The sequence below is a fragment of the Aquarana catesbeiana genome, linkage group LG08, assembly GCF_042186555.1.
Source record: "Aquarana catesbeiana isolate 2022-GZ linkage group LG08, ASM4218655v1, whole genome shotgun sequence".
Lineage (NCBI taxonomy): Eukaryota > Metazoa > Chordata > Amphibia > Anura > Ranidae > Aquarana > Aquarana catesbeiana.
The window spans coordinates 289,748,988-289,768,633 of record NC_133331.1 but is presented as its reverse complement, the minus strand read 5'-3'; the positions used below and the strand labels follow the sequence as shown (position 1 = coordinate 289,768,633).

General features: G+C 42.2%; 1 protein-coding gene across 2 annotated transcripts in view; it reads right to left on the bottom strand.

The window, feature by feature from the left end:
- Positions 1-7,680: 7,680 nt before the first annotated feature.
- LOC141104681 (uncharacterized) overlaps positions 7,681-19,646 on the bottom strand; it is a 122,737-nt gene continuing 110,771 nt past the window's right edge. Inside the window, exons 4-9 of one of the 2 annotated variants that reach the window (XM_073594345.1) lie at positions 14,078-14,175; positions 13,784-13,949; positions 13,570-13,667; positions 13,262-13,480; positions 12,995-13,133; positions 7,681-10,688 (exon numbers count right to left, since the gene is read on the bottom strand). In XM_073594345.1, coding sequence (XP_073450446.1) covers positions 8,938-10,688; positions 12,995-13,133; positions 13,262-13,480; positions 13,570-13,667; positions 13,784-13,949; positions 14,078-14,175 — 2,471 coding nt within the window. In that variant the 3' untranslated portion in view covers positions 7,681-8,937. The remainder of the gene's footprint in view (positions 10,689-12,994; positions 13,134-13,261; positions 13,481-13,569; positions 13,668-13,783; positions 13,950-14,077; positions 14,176-19,646) is intronic. The other variant, XM_073594346.1, reaches the window with a different exon arrangement.

Genomic DNA, 19,646 nt, shown 5'->3' with positions numbered 1-19,646 from the left:
TTGATGGGAACAAGACGTTCTATTGAGGAACAGAGATGGACCTTTTAGATGATGTACAGTATCTCCTCCTCATTTGTTGGGAACATGACGTTAAATTGAGGATTGGAGATGGACCTTTCATATGGTGTACAGTATCTCCTCATTTGTTGGGAACATGACATTTTATTGAGGAATGGGGATGGATCTTTCATATAGTCATCTCTACATTCAGAAGCTGAGAAAGATAGTCGGATGAGGGTAAGACAAGGTAAGATGGGGGGCATACCTTATGCTAGGGGATACCTGGACTTCATCCCAGTAGGAAACAGAATCTCTATGTAAATTATTTTGTGTAACTCTGTGCTGTTACCAAGCTATTGTGCCACCACCTTGGAAGTGGCCGAATGTACAGAACTTTGTTTAAATTATTTTGTAAAGTAATATAAAAGATATGCATCATTCTGGATATTGCATTATTCTTGAGTAATGAGAACTTCCCATGGAACTTTTACGTGAATGTGGGTTCCCTAGCAGTGGATGCAGTGCAATATGTAATGGGATCCTGGTCAAGCCAGGTTGGGCTGCCTTTAGGGCCTTCTAGATATTAAGAGCTAGTCAAGGTCAATCCAAGGAGTGAAACCATCCACTGCTGAGCTTGAGAGGCTTTGTTACCAAGCTATTGTCCCACCACCTGGAGAGTGGCTGAATGTACAGAACCTTGTTTGTTTCAATTTTTTAGCAAAGTAATATAAAAGATATTCATCAGTCTAGACATTGCATTATTTCTGACTAACGAGAACTTCCCATGGAGCTTTCCTGTGCAATTCGTAAATGTGGGGTCCCCAGAGATCGATATGTCATGAAATCCTGGTCAAGTCAGATTGGGCTGCCTATAAGAGCTTCTAGATGAAAAATAACTTGTAAAGGGCCATCCCAAGGAGTGGAAGGTCCCATGGTAAAGGATTCCAGTGAGCCATGGGGCACCACCCACTGCCAAGCTCAAGAGGGTTAAAAATGTATACAAGCCACCCCGCTACATAACATCACATACCTCCCAACTTTAGAACTTGAGACTGAAGGACATCTCAGGGAGAAAATGACCAAATGTGCGCCACAGAATAAATTTGGTGTGGCAAAATTGCACTAAATATTAGATGTTGCTTAATAATGGTCCTATTAGAAATGACATATAAACACAACCTGGGAAGTATACAAAATTCACCCACTGTACACACTGTCCCACCCTCTCTACACACTGCTTCTCTTTTCCCCTGCAGGGTGGGGTCTCCTTTTCCTTGCAGAGATCAGGAGAACAAAAGAGTGAAGAAGTCAGGAGTGTATAACACACAGTGTAGGTGTCAAGAGGGGCAAAATTCACCCTGCAAGCAATATTCTCCTCCCGCTTTACCCTTTCAGCAAAAATTCCTTCTCCCCCTTCCAAAAAAATCCAGCACAAATCTTTGTCCACCTCAAATTCCCCGCACCTTCTCCCAGAAAAAATGATGTCCTCCCTTCTTGCACAACCCCCCAACCCCAATCCCTTCTCTAGTACATATCCTCTTCCTCCCCAAACCTTCCCCCTCAAATCATACATCCTTTTCACCCATCTAGCACAAACCCCTCTACCCAAATTGGCCTTCCAGTACAAATCTTCTTTTTTCCTCCAATCACTCCCCCCAGCACAAATTCCTCTTTTTTAACACTATCCCCCCAATTATCCCCTTTGGAGTTCTACATGATTAATCCTCCCCCCACCACCACTGCCACTGATCCCATCAACCCCCGAGCATTGCCACTGATCACACCCTCCTCCCCCAGCACTGCCACTGATCCCTGGAGTCCTAGGATCCCTAGGAGTTTTTTGTCTATTGATGGGTCCCCTCACCTCCCCAGTCCAGGGTGTGCAGGCAGTGAGGAGATGATGTGCTGTAACCTTTAGTGAGCAGTAATGATGTGCACTAACCTCTTGCAACCAATTATTGAGCGGTAAGGATGTGTAGTAGCCTCCAGCAACCAATCAGTGAGCAGTAATAATGTGCACATCACATCCACGCAATACAAAAATAAAAGGAAAAACTATAATTTGATAGAATTTTAATATTTACAGAATGAAAAACAACGTGAACATTGAAAACACAATATATGAGGCTCAATTCACAAAGCTTTAATACAAGTAGAAGGGTCATTATTTTAGCCATGTGACTAGAATTTTCAAAACCCATTGGACTTTTTTATTCATCTTTTATACATTATTCCTAGAAAAATAACAATAAAATACCTAACAACCACGCTCACCGCTTTTAGAGAAATGTCCTGAGCATGCGCGGTGCCCACAATAATCCGCCACCATCTTCCTCTCTTTGTAGTCCTCTACATTTGGACTTATGTGATCCGTAAAACATTTACTGCAGTCTGAAAGTTGTTTGGATGCTCTGAGCTGTGTCTCATCATGTGTGCAAGAAGGGAGTGTTTCTTATGCCGTGTACACACGAGCGGACTTCTCGTCCGCCTGAACTCCGAAGGACTTTTCGACAGAGTTCCGACGAAACGGACTTGCCTACACACGATCCCACCAAAGTCCGATAGTTTCGAACGTGATGACGTACGACCAGACTCGAATAAGTAGTGGAAAGAGAAGATTATCACCGCTCTAGGAAAGCCGATCAAAAACAAACATCTACTCCATGCTGGAAGCAACAGGTGCTGGCAATGCTAGTATAACGAAGTAATTAGAGAAAGTCCTGGACAGCTGCACTCAAATTGATATGCTGCCTTTATTGAATAAAAGTCATAAAAGATACATGCCGCAGCAGAAAAATGCAGGAAAGTTGACGCGTTTCACACTGTGGTCAGTGCTTAATCATAGCTACGATTAAGCACTGAGCACAGTGTGAAACGCGTCAGCTTTCCTGCATTTTTCTGCTGCGGCATGTATCTTTTATGACTTTTATTCAATAAAGGCAACATATCAATTTGAGTGCAGCTGTCCAGGACTTTCTCTAATTATTTCGTCGGACTCAAATAAGGAAGTTCATAGCCAGTAGCCACTAGCTGCCCTTGCGTCATTTTCGGTCCGTCGGACTAGCATACAGACAAACGTTTTTTTCGATAGGACTCGAGTCCGTCAGAAAGATTTGAAATATGTTCTATTTCTAAAGTCTGTCAGATTTTTAGACAGAAAAGGTCAGCTGAAGGTCCGATGAAGCCCACACACGATCGAATTGTCAGACGGATTCGTTCTGTCAGACCTTTGATGCCGAAAAGTCCGGTCGTATGTACACGGCATTAGTGAAACATCTCCCGCACTCTGTACATAAATAGGGACGCTCACCTCAGGGAATTCACTGTTGTCTAACAAGGGTTACTTTTTTGTTGAAACGTTTCTCGCACGCTGAACATGAATAAATACACTGTATTACCAAAAGTATTGGGACACCTGCCTTTACACGCACTTGTACTTTAAAGGTCATCCCAGTCTTAGTCCGTAGGGTTTAATATTGAGTTGGCACACCTTTTGCAGCTCTAACAGCTTCAACTCTTCTGGGAAGGCTGTCCACAAGGTTTAGGAGTGTGTCTATGGGAATGTATATGGTTGGTACCCGTGGGTGGTGTTATTTGGCCTCATTGATTCCAGTGATGGGAATTAATCAAAAAAGTACCAAATTCCACCACAGGATGGAGCTTTGGGGATTTATTAGGTAGAGCAGTGCCGTGTCCTATATGTTAATTTATTTAATGGAAAGAGCAAGGAAAAATGGACTTTATAGGCACCCTTGGTGCCTATAAAGTCCATTTTCCTTGCTCTTTCCATTTAAATACAGTGATGGGAATCATAGGGGATGAAAAAGGAAAGCACCAACATCTTTTGAGAGCTAGAGCATACCCCCAGGTACCCCCTTAAACACATAGAGAAAAGAGAGTTGTTTTCTGATAAAGACAAAGCCTGGGCATGGTTTCCCTCATGGACAGGATGGGGAATAGAAATAATGAAAAGATTTAATAGCTACTCCAAAATTAGTTGAATTAAATGAAATTATGGAAAAGAATTCTGTAGACATCAAACTGTTAAGTATTCAACAAAGGGCTATTCGTAAATAACTAGATATGCACGAAGTAGCTATCAAATCCATAAGTGCTGCTCTGACTGGACTCTGAAGTAACAGAGGACCATGAGTGCTGCACATGGATTCATAATATCAGTATTGAAGTTCCAGATTATTATGAAATAATTCATAAACACCGAAAAGGAGGTGTCAAACCTCCAAGCTGAAGCGAGAGATATTGCCAAAGATGGGTGGAACCCCTTTAAAAAGGCACTAGGAAGTTTTGGTGTTTTTTTTTGGTTCCATCTTCTCTTGGTTCCGACAGGCAGGAATGTTAAATTTTAATGTGTCTGGTTTTTATCCTTGTTATATATTGTTCAAGCTTATTTAATGCATCTGTAATTATACAACGAAATGACCCCACACAGAGAACATTAATTGATCGTGGTGAAATCCCTTTTGTGATATAAGAGGGGATTGAAGGAGGAGAAAGAGTTAAGATGACTAAAACTTTAAAATAGCTGACAGAGGAATCTCTCTTATTTTAGGATCTTGTTTGTCACGATGACCACACGATAGACAATGTCTGGTAAGAACTTGATTTGAAATGACGATGACCACAGGAAAGACAAGGTCTGGTAAGAACTTGTTTTGAAATGACGATGACCACAGGATAGACAAGGTCTGGTAAGAACTTGTTTTGAAATGACGATGACCACAGGATAGACAAGGTCTGGTAAGAACTTGTTTTGAAATGACGATGACCACAGGATAGACAAGGTCTGGTAAGAACTTGTTTTGAAATGACGATGACCACAGGATAGACAAGGTCTGGTAAGAACTTGTTTTGAAATGACGATGACCACAGGATAGACAAGGTCTGGTAAGAACTTGTTTTGAAATGACGATGACCACAGGATAGACAAGGTCTGGTAAGAACTTGTTTTGAAATGACGATGACCACAGGATAGACAAGGTCTGGTAAGAACTTGTTTTGAAATGACGATGACCACAGGATAGACAAGGTCTGGTAAGAACCTGTTTTGAAATGACGATGACCACAGGATAGACAAGGTCTGGTAAGAACTTGTTTTGAAATGACGATGACCACAGGATAGACAAGGTCTGGTAAGAACTTGTTTTGAAATGACGATGACCACAGGATAGACAAGGTCTGGTAAGAACTTGTTTTGAAATGACGATGACCACAGGATAGACAAGGTCTGGTAAGAACTTGTTTTGAAATGACGATGACCACAGGATAGACAAGGTCTGGTAAGAACCTGTTTTGAAATGACGATGACCACAGGATAGACAAGGTCTGGTAAGAACCTGTTTTGAAATGACGATGACCACAGGATAGACAAGGTCTGGTAAGAACTTGTTTTGAAATGACGATGACCACAGGATAGACAAGGTCTGGTAAGAACTTGTTTTGAAATGACGATGACCACAGGATAGACAAGGTCTGGTAAGAACTTGTTTTGAAATGACGATGACCACAGGATAGACAAGGTCTGGTAAGAACTTGTTTTGAAATGATGTCTTCAGACAAAGTCAGAACATCAGCATTAAATAGTTTAAATTATGTCTGATATGCTATATGTTTGTATAGGAATTATGCGTCATGTGATGAACTCTGTCCTCCCTCCCTCCCTCCTTTCTCTTTAAGTTGTGCAATATTCTTTGTCCATAATTTTTATAAAGATGCGATTCTTACCATTAAAAGCAAGCATTCATTGAACGACTCTCTTGTCTGCATTCGATGCTTCTGGGAGCTCCAAAAGACTTCTACTGATTGTCCAGGTTTAAGCAGATTTACCCCTTCAGTAACAAGTTCTCCTTTCGGAGCGAAAGATTTCCCGCACTCTGAACATGAATAAGGGCGCTCACCTGAGAGAATTCTCTGGGGTATAGGAAGGGGGGAGGTTCTTTCTCGGAAAAATATTTTCCACACTTTGAACATAAATATGTTCAGTCTCAAGTGTAATCTTTATATGTTATATATTGTTCAAGCTTATTTAATGCATCTGCGATTATACAACGCAACGAAATGACCCCACACAGAAAACATTAAGTGATCATGGTGAAATCACTTTTGTGATATAAGAGGGGATTGAAGGAGGAGAAAGAGTTAACATGACTAAAACTTTGATATAGCCAACAGAGGAATAATCTGTTATTTTAGGGTCTTGTTTGTCACGATGACCACAGCATAGATAAGGTCAGGTAAGAACTTGTTTTGAAATGACGATGACCACAGGATAGACAAGGTCTGGTAAGAACTTGTTTTGAAATGACGATGACCACAGGATAGACAAGGTCTGGTAAGAACTTGTTTTGAAATGACGATGACCACAGGATAGACAAGGTCTGGTAAGAACTTGTTTTGAAATGACGATGACCACAGGATAGACAAGGTCTGGTAAGAACTTGTTTTGAAATGACGATGACCACAGGATAGACAAGGTCTGGTAAGAACTTGTTTTGAAATGACGATGACCACAGGATAGACAAGGTCTGGTAAGAACTTGTTTTGAAATTATGTCTTCAGACAAAGTCAGAACATCAGCATTAAATTATGTCTGAGATGCTATGTTTGTATAGGAATTATGCGTCATGTGATGAACTGTGTCCTCCCTCCCTCCCTCCTTTCTCTTTAAGTTGTGCAATATTCTTTGTCCATAATTTTTATAAAGATGTGATTCTTACCATTAAAAGCAAGCATTCATTGAACGACTCTCTTGTCTGCATTGGATGCTTCCGGGAGCTCCGAAAGACTTCTACTGATTGTCCAGGTCTAAGCAGATTTAACCCCTTCAGTAACAAGTTCTCCTTTCGGAGCGAAAGATTTCCCGCACTCTGAACATGAATAAGGACGCTCACCTGAGGGAATTCTCTGGTGTATAGGGGGGGTTCTTTATCAGAAAAATATTTTCCACACTTTGAACATAAATATGTTCAGTCACAAGTGTAATCTTTATATGTTATATATTGTTCAAGCTTATTTAATGCATCTGCGATTATACAACGCAACAAAATGACCCCACACAGAAAACATTAAGTGATCATGGTGAAATCACTTTTGTGATATAAGAGGGGATTGAAGGAGGAGAAAGAGTTAACATGACTAAAACTTTGATATAGCCAACAGAGGAATAATCTCTTATTTTAGGGTCTTGTTTGTCACGATGACCACAGCATAGATAAGGTCAGGTAAGAACTTGTTTTAAAATGACGATGACCACAGGATAGACAAGGTCTGGTAAGAACTTGTTTTGAAATGACGATGACCACAGGATAGACAAGGTCTGGTAAGAACCTGTTTTGAAATGACGATGACCACAGGATAGACAAGGTCTGGTAAGAACCTGTTTTGAAATGACGATGACCACGGGATAGACAAGGTCTGGTAAGAACTTGTTTTGAAATGACGATGACCACAGGATAGACAAGGTCTGGTAAGAACTTGTTTTGAAATGACGATGACCACAGGATAGACAAGGTCTGGTAAGAACTTGTTTTGAAATGACGATGACCACAGGATAGACAAGGTCTGGTAAGAACTTGTTTTGAAATGATGTCTTCAGACAAAGTCAGAACATCAGCATTAAATTATGTCTGAGATGCTATGTTTGTATAGGAATTATGCGTCATGTGATGAACTGTGTCCTCCCTCCCTCCCTCCTTTCTCTTTAAGTTGTGCAATATTCTTTGTCCATAATTTTTATAAAGATGTGATTCTTACCATTAAAAGCAAACATTCATTGAACAACTCTCTTGTCTGCATTGGATGCTTCCGGGAGCTCCGAAAGACTTCTACTGATTGTCCAGGTCTAAGCAGATTTAACCCCTTCAGTAACAAGTTCTCCTTTCGGAGCGAAAGATTTCCCGCACTCTGAACATGAATAAGGACGCTCACCTGAGGGAATTCTCTGGTGTATAGGGGGGGTTCTTTATCAGAAAAATATTTTCCACACTTTGAACATAAATATGTTCAGTCACAAGTGTAATCTTTATATGTTATATATTGTTCAAGCTTATTTAATGCATCTGCGATTATACAACGCAACAAAATGACCCCACACAGAAAACATTGAGTGATCATGGTGAAATCACTTTTGTGATATAAGAGGGGATTGAAGGAGGAGAAAGAGTTAACATGACTAAAACTTTAATATAGCCGACAGAGGAATAATCTCTTATTTTAGGGTCTTGTTTGTCACGATGACCACAGGATAGATAAGGTCGGGTAAGAACTTGCTTTGAAATGATGTCTTCAGACAAAGTCAGAACGTCAGCATTAAATAGTTTAAATTATGTCTGAGATGCTATATGTTTGTATAGGAATTATGCGTCATGTGATGAACTCTGTCCTCCCTCCCTCCCTCCTTTCTCTTTAAGTTGTGCAATATTCTTTGTCCATAATTTGTATAAAGATGCGATTCCTACTATTAAAAGCAAGCATTCATTGAACGACTCTCTTGTCTGCATTGGATGCTTCCGGGAGCTTCGAAAGACTTCTACTGATTGTCCAGGTCTAAGCAGATTTAACCCCTTCAGTAACAAGTTCTTCTTTCGGATCGAAAGATTTCCCGCGCTCTGAACATGAACAAGGATGCTCACCTGAGGGAATTCTCTGGTGTATAAGAAGGGGTTCTTGGTAAAAATGGTTATTGTATAAAAAAGTTTATTGAAAGTATGCTATGTACAAAACTCTGCATGTATGCTGAACGTACCAATGTATAACATGTTTACATCTCAATAAAGTTTTTTTTTTTTTTTCAATTAAAAAAAAAAAAAAAGGGGGTTCTTTCTCGGAAAAATATTTTCCACACTTTGAACATAAATATGGCTTGGTCACAAGTGTAATCTTTTTTCAAGTCTACGAAGGTCTTTCTGATCGAAAAAACATTTACCGCACATCCGAACAGGAAAAGGGGCGTTCACCAATATGAGTTTTCTTAATGTGTTTACTAAGGCTTCCCTTATCATAAAAACATTTTCCACACTCCGGACAGCTAAAGGGACGCTCACCCGTGTGAGTTCTCTGGTGTATAACAAGGGAGTCTTTCCTAGTAAAACAATTTCCGCACTCTGAACAGGAAAAGGGACGCTCAACAGGGTGAACTCTCTCGTGTTTAGGAAGGCTTCTTTGGTCAGGAAAACCAATATGATCTTTCTGAACGTGTCTACCAAGGTTTCCTTTATCATGAAAACCTTTTCCGCACTCTGGGCAGCTAAAGGGACGCACGCCCGTGTGAATTCTCTGGTGTCTAACAAGCGTGTCTTTTCTGGTAAAACATTTTCCGCACTCTGAACAGGAAAAGGAGCGTTCACTATGAGTTTTCCTAATGTGTTTACGAAGGCTTCCCTTGTCATGAAAACGTTTTCCACACCCTGGACAGCTAAAGGGACACTCACCATTGTGAATTTTCTGGTGGTTAACAAAGGTTTCTTTCTTAGAAAAACTTTTTCCGCACTCCAAACAGGAAAAGGGACGCTCATCAGTGTGAATTCTCTGGTGTGCAACGAGGGTTTCTTTTCTAGAAAAACACTTTCCGCACTCCGAACAGGAAAAGGGGCGGTCACCAGTGTGAACTCTCTGGTGTATATGAACCTGTCTTTGGTCAGGAAAACCAATATGAGCTTTCTCAATGTGTTCAGTAAGGCTTCCTTTGTCATGAAAACAGTTTCCACACTCCGGACAGCTAAAGGGACGCTCCCCCGTGTGAATTCTCTGGTGTATGAGAAGGCTTTCTTTGTCAGAAAAACAATTTCCGCACTCTGAACAGGAACAGGGACGCTCATCAGTGTGAATTCTCTGCTGTGTAGCAAGGCTTTGTCTCTTAGCATAACATTTTCCACACTCCGAACATGAATAAGGACGCTCAGCCGTGTGACATATCTGGTGTTTCTCAAGTCCTTTTTCATTATCTAATGTTTTTCCGCACACCAAATATGACCATGAGCTCCCTCCTGTGCGAGCTCCCTCATGGGGATCGGATGGATCAGTTGGTCTGTCAGCACAGTGAGAACTTAGGTGGCCATCTGAAGTCATAGTACGGTATTTATGAGAAGATCCCTCAGGATTAGAAGGATTCATTGATCTTAGATGGACATCTGAAGTCATAGTATGGTATTTATGAGAAGATTCCTCAGGATTAGAAGGATCCATTGATCTTAGATGGACATCTGAAGTCATAGTATGGTATTTATGAGAAGATCCCTCAGGATTAGAAGGATCCATTGATCTTAGATGGACATCTGAAGTCATAGTATGGTATTTATGAGAAGATTCCTCAGGATTAGAAGGATCCATTGATCTTAGATGGACATCTGAAGTCATAGTATGGGATTTATCAGAAGATTCCTCGGGATTAGAAGGACCCATTGATCTCAGATGGACATCTGAAGTCCTAGTATGGAATTTATCAGAAGGTTCCTCAGGATTAGAAGGATCTGTTGATCTTAGATGGACATCTGAGGTCATAGTATGGGATTTATCAGAAGATTCCTCAGGATTAGAAGGATCCATTGATCTTATCAACCAGAAAAGTGTTACTTTTGGAGAAGATTGTGAAATGCCACCATCTTTTGCAGTGCAACCTGGAGATATAACAAGACGTCGCTCCAATGTATTGATTTTTGAAAAACACCGCCCATCTGTTGGAATGAAATTTTTTGAAATAGGTTATAATTGTTTTTATACACCTTCTAATGATATGGACCTTTTCGTTAAATAGCAAACAATTGTAAAACGAATGAAGAAAACCAAAACTTTGAATGAATTGGGCAAAATAAGCAAACCAGCCATGGCACACTGGGCGATATCGTATGGACATTGATTTCTTGGTTATTGTGAGGAATGGAGGTGGACCTTCCTTCAAACTCTTTGTTGGAAATATCACATTATACTGAAGAATGGAAAATGGAACTTTGTCATGTTGGTCCAGCAGTAAGTGTTTGCTTCCACAGCTGTTTAATATTGGATGTTTTGTGTATTTGATATGTTCCTTTGATTCCACCCCATCTTTGTTATACTACCAGTTAGTACAGCCCTCTAATTATTGCTACCTCTGAAGAGTTAGGCTTAGAATGACTTTACACTTGGAAAGGCCAAGAGAAACATCCTTTGTATTGTGCCAGAGTGAAGTACAGTATCTCACAAAAGTGAGTACACCCCTCACATTTTTGTAAATCTTTTCTTCTATCTTTTCATGTGACAACACTGAAGAAATGACACTTTGCTACAATGTAAAGTAGTGAGTGTACAGCTTGTATAACAGTGTAAATTTGCTGCCCCCTCAAAATAACTCAACACACAGCCATTAATGTCTAAACCGCTGGCAACAAAAGTGAGTACACCCCTAAGTGAAAATGTCCAAATTGGGCCCAATTAGCCATTTTCCCTCCCCGGTGTCATGTGACTTGTTAGTGTTACAAGGTCCTAGGTGTGAATGGAGAGCAGGTGTGTTAAATTTGGTGTTATCGCTCTCACTCTTTCATACTGGTCACTGGAAGTTCAACATGGCACCTCATGGCAAAGAACTGTCTGAGGATCTGAAAAAAAAGAATTGTTGCTCTACATAAAGATGGCCTAGGCTATAAGAAGATTGCCAAGACCCTGAAACTGAGCTGCAGCACAGTGGCCAAGACCATACAGAGGTATAACAGGACAGGTTCCACTCAGAACAGGCCTCACCATGGTCCACCAAAGAAGTTGAGGTCACGTGTTCAGCGTCATATCCAGAGGTTGTCTTTGGGAAATAGACGTATGAGTGCTGCCAGCATTGCTGCAGAGGTTAGAGGGGTGGGGGGTCAGCCTGTCAGTGCTCAGACCATACGCCGCACACTGCATCAAATTGGTCTGCATGGTTGTCATCCCAGAAGGAAGCCTCTTCTAAAGATGATGCACAAGAAAGTCCACAAACAGTTTGCTGAAGACAAGCAGACTAAGGACATGGATTACTGGAACCATGTCCTGTGGTCTGATGAGACCAAGATAAACTTATTTGGTTCAGATGGTGACAAGCGTGTGTGGGGGCAACCAGGTGAGGAGGACAAAGACAAGTGTGTCTTGTCTACAGTCAAGTATGGTGGTGGGAGTGTCATGGTCTGGGGCTGCATGAGTGCTGCCGGCACTGGGGAGCTACAGTTCATTGAGGGAACCATGAATGCCAACATGTACTGTGACATACTGAAGCAGAGCATGATCCCTTCCCTTCAGAGACTGGGCCGCAGGGCAGTATTCCAACATGATAACCACCCCAAACACACCTCCAAGACGACCACTGCCTTGCTAAAGAAGCTGAGGGTAAAGGTGATGGACTGGCCAAGCATGTCTCCAGACCTAAACCCTATTGAGCATCTGTGGGACATCCTCAAACGGAATGTGGAGGAGCGCAAGGTCTCTAACATCCACCAGCTCCGTGATGTCGTCATGGAGGAGTGGAAGAGGACTCCAGTGACAACCTGTGAAGCTCCGGTGACCTCCATGCCCAAGAGGGTTAAGGCAGTGCTGGAAAATAATGGTGGCCACACAAAATATTGACACTTTGGGCCCAATTTGGACATTTTCACTTAGGGGTGTACTCACTTTTGTTGCCAGCGGTTTAGACATTATTGGCTGTGTGTTGAGTTATTTTGAGGGGGCAGCAAATTTACACTGTTATACAAGCTGTACACTCACTACTTTACATTGTAGACAAGTGTCATTTCTTCAGTGTTGTCACATGAAAAGATAGAAGAAAAGATTTACAAAAATGTGAGGGGTGTACTCACTTTTGTGAGATAATGTATATTGGAATTTGCTTCTGAGACTTCATGGAGAGTTAAACTGCCTGTAGCTCTTATTAAGTCAACAATTGGGTGCTAACTGGTTCTAGAGAAGGATGGCCTTGGATTTTTGCGACATTTGTGGCCTTAAACTGGTAAAAGTGAAATGTGAACAGTTTCTGCTCATTACTCACCTGAGTGGAATTCTGGAGAAGATTCCTCCACTTTAATGGTATCCATAACCTCATCCTCCTTTATACATTGCTGATGACCCATCACATACGTCTCTTCTTCTTCCTTCTTCACCTCTTTTATATTAAGGTGTTCCTCACCCTAAAAACACAAAATGATAACAAGGAACAACCTCAAAACATGAGCACTAATACCCGGAGACCTCAGAGATGATTACCTCATACAATTTATAATCATTTTTAAGTCGCGGATACTGCAACTCCACCTACCTGATGATGGTAAGGGAGGATGTGACCTTCCTGTGTGGAATACCAGGAATACAGAGGACGGGGACATCTCTCTGGTGGGTTTCTGTAGCTGGATGACTCCACCATGGTGTCCTGGTACAGATCTTTGTGTCTTTTAGGAAACGCCTCCATCACCCCATCCTCATCATCCTCCTCTTTTATCTCTTTAAGCTTAACTTTAAAATCTCTCAGGTTTCCACTCTGAATATATAATAAAAATGACATCAATTGTAACAATGCAGATAATGTACAGATCCTAATGATACTATCAGTGATTGTTCCTCATCTACCTGATGATGGTGAGGGATGGTGTGATCTTCCTGTGTGGAATCCCGGGAATACAGAGGACGGGGACATCTCTCTGGTGGGTTCCCATTATTGGATCCATCTGTAGGAAACACACACACTGACTGAATACATTGTTTCTATGTGTTTATCAGATGATGGGGGATCTAGGTGGACCCTCCGTACTGCTCTCTCCTTTACAATAAAGTCTCCTCTTACCCGGTGATGTGAGGGGCGGCTGATTCTCCTTCATGATATGGAAAGATTCCTCCTCTTTAATTGGCATCATCGCGGAACCCTCTACCATTGAGTGATCGTCTGTCACATATGTTTCTTCTTCTTCTTCTGTTTTAATCTCAACTTTTATAGATCTCAGATTGTCACCCTAAACCAAGGAAATGGTTGGCAAATATAAGGTTTAATGATACAAGACCACAAATAAAATATTTTGTAGGGTTCACAAACTGTATTGTATAGTTGAGTCACATTCATGTTTTAGATGCTTCAACCAACCTGATAACAGCGTGCATAGTTGTGATCATCCTGTGTGGAATCCCGGGAATATAGAGGATGGGGACATCTCTCTGGTGGGTTCCCATTACTGGATCCATCTGTAGGAAACACACACACTGACTGAATATATTGTTTCTATGTGTTTATCAGATGATGGGGGATCTAGGTAGACCCTCCGTACTGCTCTCTCCTTTACAATAAAGTCTCCTCTTACCCGGTGATGTGAGGGGCGGCTGATTGTCCATCATGACGTCCTTGTAGAGATCCTTGTGTCCTTCTAAAGATGGATCATGGAATTGGCAGATTTCTTTTTTCAGCTGCCCAGATTTCCTCTTCAATACTTCCTTTATCCTGTGCACAATTAAATAATCCAAAGAAGGATTACTTTAATGCAGTTGGTCAGCTTGAACACGTATTGCAAAATCTAGAAATATGTAAGAGTGTATAGAAGTGTGCAGAGCATTCACTTACAATTTATGTAATATCCTTTCATTCACTTGACAGTGGTCCTTATCTAGAAGGTCATGTGATTTGGATAAATGGTTCTATATTTAGGATGTATCTGGTCTATAAACCAGAGGCTCTGGATGGACAGTTGGATAAATGGTTCTATATTTAGGATGTATCCGGTATACAAACCAGAGGCTCTGGATGGACAGTTGGATAAATGGTTCTATATTTAGGATGTATCCGGTCTATAAACCAGAGGCTCTGGATGGACAGTTGGATAAATGGTTTCTATATTTAGGATGTATCCGGTCTATAAACCAGAGGCTCTGGATGGACAGTTGGATAAATGGTTCTATATTTAGGATGTATCTGGACACATATTATAAAATAACTCCAATATACAGGATGTGATATGTCTGTAGTAGTGGATGTTGGAGATAAAAGACATCACAGTGACTATGGAGGAAGCAGTGGCGGCCCATGTAGTGTGGGCGCACAGGCCCCCCCCCCCAATCAACGCCCCTGGCCCCCTTCAGGATGCCGGACGCATGCATTCCTATGGCGGGGGCGGGAGGGGGTGGTACTTTTTGAAGCACCCGATTAGAGCCAGTGGCTCTAATAGGCTTCAAAATAGGGTGGGCTCGGGGTGCATAGAGTGCGCCTTGATCCTACCCAATTGTGTGACGATAGCGAATGAATTTTCGCCATTTTCACACTAACCTTCCTCCCCGCCAATCAGGAGGCAGGGCGTCAGACCTGTTTCCTGATTGGCCAAAGCTCCAGGCCACCCTATTGGATGCCTGGCGCTTAGGAAGAGGAGCGGTGTAGACACGTGCTGGAGCGGAGGTCGCCGCTGCTCTGGTGCACGGAGCTGCTGCCTGGCAGTAAGTGTCAGGGGGGTGCTGCCAGAGCCGCGCGTGCAGGTTGGGGGTCGGATGTGCTGCCAGAGTGAGTGGGGGAGGGTCGGTGGGCACAGTGGCTGCATATGACGGGCACAAGTGGCTGCGTTTGATGGGCACAGTGAGGATACAATTGATGGGGGGGGGGGGGTTTCTGTATTTTTCAGTTTGTTTCTGCCCCCCAAAAAATTTTGAGCACCAGCTGCCACTGGGAGAACAGACATGACGGGGGTTACTGGGTGTAAATATAAAATAATATCTTATTACCTCCTCTGTGTAATCCAGTGATTCTTTCCCTTATATCACGCCTTGTTTTCACCTAACATTATTTCCTGTATCTATTTTACATCACTTCCTGTTCCTATTTTACATCACTTCCTGTTCCTATTTTACATCACTTCCTGTCTGAGCATTCCACACGCAGTAAGTGATATTGCCATCTTGTGGTGATTTTAATAACTGCACGCTATGTTACATTTTATTACTTTGCTTTCTGCCTCGTAGCTTATTCTTCGTTTATATTTCATAGCTTATGACACACGCACATTATACTGCTCGAGATAATTTTTTTAGGAATGGAGATGGACCTTTCATATGGTGTACAGTATCTCCTCCTCATTTGTTGGGAACATGACAATTATATTGAGGAATGGAGATGGACCTTTCATGTGGTGTACAGTATCTCCTCCTCATTTGTTGGGAACATGATGTTATATTGAGGAATGGAGATGGACCTTTCATATGGTGTACAGTATCTCCTCCTCATTTGTTGCGAACATGACATTATATTGAGGAATGGAGATGGACCTTTCATATGGTGTACAGTATCTCCTCCTCATGTGTTGGGAACATGACGTTATATTGAGGAATGGAGATGGACCATTCATATGATGTACAGTATCTCCACCTCATTTGTTAGGAACATGACGTTATATTGAGGAATGGAGATGGACCTTTCATATGGTGTACAGCATCTCCTCCTCATTTGTTGGGAAAGTGACAATTATATTGAGGAATGGAGATGGACCTTTCATATGGTGTACAGTATCTCCTCCTCATTTGTTGCGAACATGACATTATATTGAGGAATGGAGATGGACCTTTCATATGGTGTACAGTATCTCCACCTCATTTGTTAGGAACATGACGTTATATTGAGGAATGGAGATGGACCTTTCATATGGTGTACAGCATCTCCTCCTCATTTGTTGGGAAAGTGACAATTATATTGAGGAATGGAGATGGACCTTTCATATGGTGTACAGTATCTCCTCCTCATTTGTTGGGAACATGACGTTATATTGAGGAATGGAGATGGACCTTTCATATGGTGTACAGTATCTCCTCCTCATTTGTTGGGAACATGATGTTATATTGAGGAATGGAGATGGACCTTTCATATGGTGTACAGTATCACCTCCTCATTTGTTGGGAACATGACGTTATATTGAGGAATGGAGATGGACCTTTCATATGGTGTACAGTATCTCCTCCTCATTTGTTTGGAACATGACGTTATATTGAGGAATGGAGATGGACCTTTCATATGGTGTACAGTATATCCTCCTCATTTGTTGGGAACATGACATTATATTGAGGAATGGAGATGGACCCTTCATATGGTGTACAGCATCTCCTCCTCATTTGTTGGGCACATGACATTATATTGAGCAATGGAGATGGACCTTTCATATGGTGTACAGTATCTCCATCTCATTTGTTGGGAACATGACATTATATTGAGGAATGGAGATGGTGTCAGGGCTGGGTTCAGCCCTTCCTTCTCTGAGCTGGCCACTCAGCTGTCAGCTAATTGCCAGCTTCCATCTCTCTTCGCAGTTACTCAGCTGTTGTTAATATCCTGCTCGACTGTCCTGCCTACTTAAGCCGTCCAGTCCAGAGGAGCTCTGCCTTCGCCTTGGTCGACATCACAAGAAACATCTCCTGCATTCCTGTTTAAAGACTGGCTCTGCTGACATCCCTTCTGGGTCCGGATCCTGCTTGCTGTTCCACTACTTTGATCCCTGACTTCTGGCTTGGCTGACTATCCATTCTGGTTACTGAACTTTGGCTATGTTTTGACTACGTTTGTTCCTTTCACTTTTATTAATAAACATTAGACATTATTACTATTAAACATTAGACATTAAAGTGTGATTTAACTGTACTTCTGTCTCTGTCTGATTTCATGGTTTCTGACAGATAGACCTTTCATATGGTGTACAGTATCTCCTCCTCATTTGTTGGGAACATGACGTTATATTGAGGAATGGAGATGGACCTTTCATATGGTGTACAGTATCTCCTCCTCATTTGTTGGGAACATGACGTTATATTGAGGAATGGAGATGGACCTTTCATATGGCGTACAGTATCTCCTCCTCATTTGTTGGGAACATGGCGTTATATTGAGGGATGGAAAAGGATCTTTCATTTGATCATCTTTACATTCAGAAGCTGAGAAAGATGGTTGGATGAGGGTAAGACAAGGTAAGAAGGGGGGCATACCTTATACTAGGGGATACCTGGACTTTATCCCAGTAGGACACAGATCTCTATGTAAAGAATTTTGAGTAACTCTGTTTGTGCTGTTACCAAGCTATTGTGCCACCACCTGGGAAGTGGCCAAATCTACAGAACTTTGTTTGAATTATTTAGTAAAGTAATATAAAAGATATGTATCATTCCAGACATTGCATTATTCTTGAATAACGGGAACTCCCCATGGAACTTTCCTGTGCCTTTCTTAAATGTGGGTTCTCTAGCAGGGGATTCAGTCAGATATGTCATAGGATCCTGGTCAAGCCAGGTTGTGCTGCCTTTAGGGGCTCCTAGATAGGAAAAAGCTAGTGAAGGACAATATAAAGAGTGGAACCCTGAAGTCCCTATCATAAACGATTCTACTGAACCACTGGGAACCATCCACTGCCAAGGTCGAGAGGGTTAAAATTTATACAAGTCGCCATGCTACATAACATCACAAACCTCCCAACTTTAGAATTTGAACATGATGGACATCTCATGGAGAAGGTTAACCAAAGTGCGCCACTGAAAAATGTTGGTGTGGTAAATTACACTACATATTGTGTGTGGCTTAATCGTCTGATTAGAAATGACAAAGATAACACAACCTGGAAGGTTTAACAAAATAATTGCACCCATTCTATGCACCGTCCCGCCCTCTCTACGCATTGCTTTTCATTTCTCCTGCAGGGTGGGGTCCCCTTTTCCCTGCACAGAGGGGTCAGGAGTACAAAAGTGTGCAGGTGCCAGGAGTGTGTAACACACACACAGTGTAAGGGTCAAGAGAGTTCAAAATTCCCCCTGCAAGCAATATTTTACCCACTTTACCCTTTCAGCGATAATCTCACCTTCCAGCACTAATCTCCACCCCCCCCCCTCCTATTTTCCCCACCTCCTTCCCCTCCCAAATTAGTCCCTCTAGCACAAATCCCCCACCCCATCCTTCTGCTAGTACAAATCCTCTTCCTCCCCCTCCAAGCACAAATCTTTTCCTCCAATCCCCCACCCAGCACATATTTGCTTCCCCTTCCAGCACAGACCCCCTCAACCAAAATTGGCCTTCCAGTACAAACCTGTTTCCTCCAATCACCACTCCCAGCATCTTATCCCCTTCTAACACAATCTCCCCAATTAAATCCTCCCTATATTCTACCTCCCTGCATAAATCCTCCTTACACTCCCTCCCATCCCCCATACCCCACCATCACCACCCTTTTAGAACATATCATGCCCCCCAAATTGCTCCCCAGCACAAATGCTCTTTTCCATCCCTCCTTCCACATCACTCCCTTCACCGAGTATGGCTCAGAGCCAGGGGGTAGTCCTTCTTCCTTGGATCATGAGTCCTGGGCTTCCCTGGTGTCACAAACTAAAGAAGAGTCTAGAGCAGGGGTCTCCAAACTATGGCCCTCCAGTTATTCCCATCATGCCTAGTCATGTCTGTGAATGTCAGATTTTTACAATGTCTCATGGGACATGGAGTTCCACAACAGCTGGAGGGCCGTAGTTTGGAGATCCCTGGTCTAGAGGAGGCTTCTCTTAGCTCTGACCCTGTAACATTGTAACAAACAGCTGGTGGGGAAAGATGCTGGCGTCCATAGAATGGGTGATCATGGTGTCAGGAACCCAGTGCACCCTGCAGGAGATTCAGGGCACATAATCTAGGTGCCAATGCATCCCCGTGAGGTTGGTTTTTG